Source organism: Lactuca sativa, chromosome 9, assembly GCF_002870075.4.
Source record: "Lactuca sativa cultivar Salinas chromosome 9, Lsat_Salinas_v11, whole genome shotgun sequence".
Classification (NCBI taxonomy): Eukaryota; Viridiplantae; Streptophyta; class Magnoliopsida; order Asterales; family Asteraceae; genus Lactuca; species Lactuca sativa.
Window position 1 is genome coordinate 50,497,609 of NC_056631.2, and position 5,379 is coordinate 50,502,987.

A 5,379-nucleotide genomic window follows, 5' to 3' on the forward strand; every position below is an offset into this window, starting at 1 on the left:
AAATTAATCAAAAAAAGAAACTAAGAAAGAATTAATGTATAATAATTAAATAAAATTAAAAATAAAATATGTTGAAATTGTCATTGTAGTTTAGTTGTAGACATGGTCTGATGGTAAAATTTTCATTTTAAAACTAAGTTGTTAAAGTTAATAGTTTTGACCAAAAAATAAATAGGATATCTAAAATTGAACCGCTGATACATCACCAAACATTTTTGGATCAAAACCATATAATTTTGACAATCATAAGGACAACTTTTTCAATTTTGTGTAATTTAATTTATGTTTGTAATTTATTCTCATTGTGTATAATTATACACACTAATGGGATTTTATTAGTTGATATTGACAATTTAAAACATTTTAGTGTTATTTTTAATTTATAATAATTATTAAATAAATGATCAATTCGTTAATTGATATTTTAAATATGAGGGTAAAATAGTCATTTGTTTAGTACATTCACTAAAAAAAGAAACATTATTTATCTCAACAATACTTTAGTCACTCAGCTATCATTATTTGTTCGATACACTTAATCAATTCAGGACTTAATAAAAAAAAAAAAAAAAAAACAAACCCTTAGATTACTAAGATTAATCTTAGACTTAGACTTAATTTTAACCTTCAATTTACTCATACTTTATCATTTAGAATTTGTTGTTCCCCTGGGAACAATAATATGTTAGTGTATCTCACATCGGTACGACACAGTCTTATAAGTGATTATATATGTTGGAGTCTTCTCTCTCTCCAAAAAGGCTCTTTTGGAGAGTAATTATGAGACTCCACATATATTTACATGGTATCATAGTCGGTGTCTTGCACCCCTGTGGTTCAGCACATCCATGTTTATCCATATCGAACCTCCGATTCTGAGGAGAAGTGTTAGTGTATCTAATATCAGTGTGACATGGTCTTATAAGTGACTATATATATTGGAGTCTTCCCTCTCTCCACAATGGCTCTTTTGGAGAGTTATTATGGGACTCCACATATATTTACATAATAAACACTTTATGCATGTATGTCTAATATGTTGGCAGTGACTACATTTTTTTATTTATCGGATCTTCTCCTTGGAGATGAGATGCGGTTATGGTTCCTGGATGTCCAACTTGGTGTTTGTCCATAAATGGTGATAATACAAGTCTGACCTGATCCGGTTATTCATAACACATGATGCACCACCACCTTATATCTTGTTTGATACATTTCCATTGTGAAAGACCATTGCAATCATTTATTGCACTGTTTATATCTGAGAATTTTGAAAGTCACTATCGCATTACAATATGGACGACATACATTTACATCACATCTCAACAACCACCATCAACTCCAGAACATTCATAACTAGCTAGTCTGAAATACATCATTAAAAACATGATTGTTTTTAAAATTCCAATTAAAAATTTTAATTAGTTTTTTAATTATCTTTGGTTAATTTTGTTAATATCTCTTTATCAAATCACCGTAACAATGAAACTTATGATTTCAAAAATTATAAATTTATGATTGTTCATCATAAGTCCAAAACGAACCATATCCAGTTTTATTGTCATCGCTTTAGCCCAATATACACTAGTTGAAACTTGAAAGAGGCCTTGTCCACTTAAGGCGCTTATATAAAACATCAAAGAAGGATAGAATCAGTTTCTAAGATACGTCACCCTAGCTATAAAAAAAATATTTAAATGAATATTAGTTTTTAAATCAATGTTATTTACGTCAAATATGACCAAAATATAATTACACATACGAATTCATTTATTTCATCAAGTATAAAGTTATAAATTCTGGACATGAGAAAAACATTAATTTATACTTTTCACGAACCTTATATATATATATATATATATATATATATATATATATATATATATATATATATATATATATATATATATATATATATATATATATATATATATATATATATATATATATATATATATATATATATATATATATATAGATATATATATATATATATATATCTTGATTGAATAAGATAATTATTCTATCTTAATTGCCAGATACAAATTCTAAATTGCCGTCTCATAACCAAAAAAATTAATTTATTAATTTTGTTACACGACACAAATCTGTTCTCCAATTCCGGCCCCCGAATATTTGTAGGGACACAAAAAGTAGTCTATATCGACACTACGTTAGGCTCCATCCAAAAACATAAAATCAAATATGCATACAAAAAATATCAATTAATTTTACAATCGACATTTAAATATTGTCTATCAATCTTGCACTCCATAAACCATTCCAAAGTTTTCAGTCTTTATACCGCAATTAAAAAGCCTCCAAATTTCTCCGAATTATGTCTATCAATCAGTTTTAAAGATTTGGCATCTGCAGTGTGTCGCTTCTCGAGTTGCATCCGAGCTTCCAACAACGCCCGTTCCAACTCCTTGTCTCCTCGTGTTTCATGATTCAAAACTTCGTAATCTTGGATCACGGCCTCCCATCTTTCCAACTGCAAAATAAATCAAAAGTTATAAGTTATTGGTAGCCCACAACTTATATGGGACCCACAATTTATATCAATGTGGGAAAGATTAGTAAAGATAATGACTAGAGAAGAGTGGAGTGGACCTTGGCATTGCATTCGGCTCTTCGGAGTCTAGCTTTTGTGTACGAAGGTCTTAAGTTTAGGGCTAAGGTACAATCTTCTACTGCTCTCTCGAATTGCCCTAGTTTGTATCGACAAGCAGCACGATTGCATAGTAATATAGAGTTGTATGGTTCGTGATCCAATCCTTGGCTATATACATTACACGCTTCCGAGTATTGTGATGCCCTAAAAATCTTGTTACCATTGGCTCGAGCTTTTGCCAAAACCCTGGCTTTTCGTGCTACTTTAAAGACCTCCTCGCTTGGATCGAGTTGTGATGCACTTAGTGAAACACTAACGGCCTCTTCAAACCTATATCATAAATAATTCAATTTATTAAAAAAATTACCATAAAAATAAATTGGTTTAACACGAAATTATCAGTTGCTAACCTGCCCGATGCTAAGTGAAGTTGTGATTGGATAGCTAAGAAATTAGCAGTAACCTTTGATCCGAACAATTGAATCGAAATATTAATGTCGATAGCGGGTGCATTTTGGAAGCCGGAGTATGCCTCCTCATGTCTATGGAGATTTAATAATGCCTCGGCTTGCATAGCATAGACCTTATAGTACACGAAACATATATAAATAAGGTAGTGTTTGTTTTGATGGAACTGAAAAAGAATAGTCTAATTATCTGAATGAAAAAAATTGTTTGTTTTTCTTAGTGGATTATAAATTTATAACAATTATAATATGTTAATTTTCATTGTTTAGTCCAGGATTCTTTTTAATCCAATGAAAAGTTACAATATATTATTCTAAAGGTATAAATCTTTTTCAAAATCTTCATTATTTTATTTAATTATAATTTTATTTTCTAAATAAAACAATAAAATATTTTTTTTATATTTTTATTCGGGTTTCCTTTGGATTTTTTTTTTCAAAATTTAAACTAATTAATTTTACTATATGCTGTATGTAGTATATATAATGAAAAATTCATATAGGAATAAACATTTATTCCTGTAATAAATCATTACTCTTTATGCTCTATTAAATCCTCATTAATGAAATATTCCCCTGTATCACTATCGAGTATAGACTGAAAAAAACAAAAAAACCTGAAGAGCTGAATCTGCACCCAAAGAAATTGCAAATTGGCTTTCTTTCAATAATCTTTTCCAATCATCGAGTTTTCGAGCTTCCAAGCACGTAACAAATTGCGCTTTAATTGCTTGTACCTTAGCAATATCATGTCTTTCAGTTTTCTCCCCTGAACACTTGTAATGGCATAGAGCTTTCTCTACTTCCCCAAACCTAAAAAACACATCAAAACATTTACATGATATTAACCTCGAAGCAAAAAACAACCTTATGCATGGTTATGATTGCACAGTACAAGTCATCAATGCAAAGAACACAAATACTTGTACCTTCGTACGAATTACTGACTTGTACTATTTAACTCATAAATGCAAATCAGACGCAAGTTACGGATTACTGGACCCAGAAAAAAAAACCCGAAAAGATTCAAGATCTAGACAATCTTGAGCTTAAAGTAGCAAAAAGGACCAAAAGTAATTGTACAAGTCATTAATGCAGACAAACGTTCACGAGATCAGAGTTCAGATAGTACCTGAGATACAGAGACGCGAGACGATAATGAGCACGATGATACGAAGGATCGATACGAATAGCGATTTTACAATCAAGAATTGCATCGATTAGTTTTCCTAAGCCTATTAATGCAGCACTTCTGTTGCTGTAATAAGATGCGATCGTTGAATTCATACCAATTGCTTCGGTGTATAATGCGATTGCTTCATCGAATTGGCCTTGTTTGTACTTCTCGTTACCCATGTTCTTAAACGATTCAGAATCCCATTTTTTATCTGAGTTTTTGTAGACGTTTCCTAGTTTCGCGAAAGATTGTGTTTTTTCAGGTTTTCTCTTCATTAGATTTCCCAAATGGCCTGGAACCATGACATGGTTTGATGAAGCTCGATATGAAGATACAGTTGAGCCAGTTGGGTTCGATTTTCCACGAACAGAGATTCGGAGACTCAACTCGCTGGACGTAAAACTGGGCTCTTTTCGAAGTTGTTTAGTGTATGTGATATTGGTTACTTGTGAAACACTGTATAATGCACTTTTGGAGACTGAATCATACGTAGAGTTAACCGGATTACTTCTCACGGTGGCCGGTCTTTTCACTGTCGTAGGCGGTCTTTTCACGGCAGTGGGTGGTTTAGCTTTAGGGAGTGTTGCAGGAGGGTTTTTAGCGACTGGTTTTGAGAAGCCAGTGTATACTATTTCCGTCGCAGCTGCTGCCGTGGTGGTGATGGTGCGGCTATGGGTTCGCTGTGGTCTTTTTGAAGTATGGTTGCCGGGAAATTGAGTTTGCCGGTGCTCCTTGGAGGCTTCAAGTCGCGGTACCGGTCGTGTTTTCCGGGGCTTGGAATTGAAAATAGCCCCTATGAAACCACAACCTGTGTCTCTTCCGGCAATGTGTTGTGGTGTTTCTGCCATTTTTCTTCAGTTTCTTGCTCCGTGAGAATATATCAAATTTTTTTCCCAATTTGAAGAAATGGTCAAGCCATTTTTGATATATATATATATATATATATATATATATATATATATATATATATATATATATATATATATATATATATATATATATATATATATATATATATATATATATATATATATATATATATATATATATATATATATAAGGATTCAATTGAGAAAAAAAAAGTTGAGAATGGGGGAATCATTCTCGGGCAATCATTTATT

General features: G+C 31.6%; 1 protein-coding gene across 1 annotated transcript; it reads right to left on the minus strand.

Annotated features, from left to right (window-relative positions):
* Nucleotides 1-2,064: 2,064 nt before the first annotated feature.
* Nucleotides 2,065-5,167, minus strand: LOC111921267 (TPR repeat-containing thioredoxin TTL1). The gene is made up of 5 exons (XM_023916840.2): nucleotides 4,214-5,167; nucleotides 3,699-3,894; nucleotides 3,025-3,197; nucleotides 2,614-2,944; nucleotides 2,065-2,494 (listed from the first exon to the last, which is right to left on the minus strand). Exons 1-5 carry the CDS (start codon nucleotides 5,104-5,106, stop codon nucleotides 2,300-2,302), a joined length of 1,788 nt encoding a protein of 595 aa, XP_023772608.1. The 5' UTR covers nucleotides 5,107-5,167; the 3' UTR covers nucleotides 2,065-2,299.
* Nucleotides 5,168-5,379: the final 212 nt, after the last annotated feature.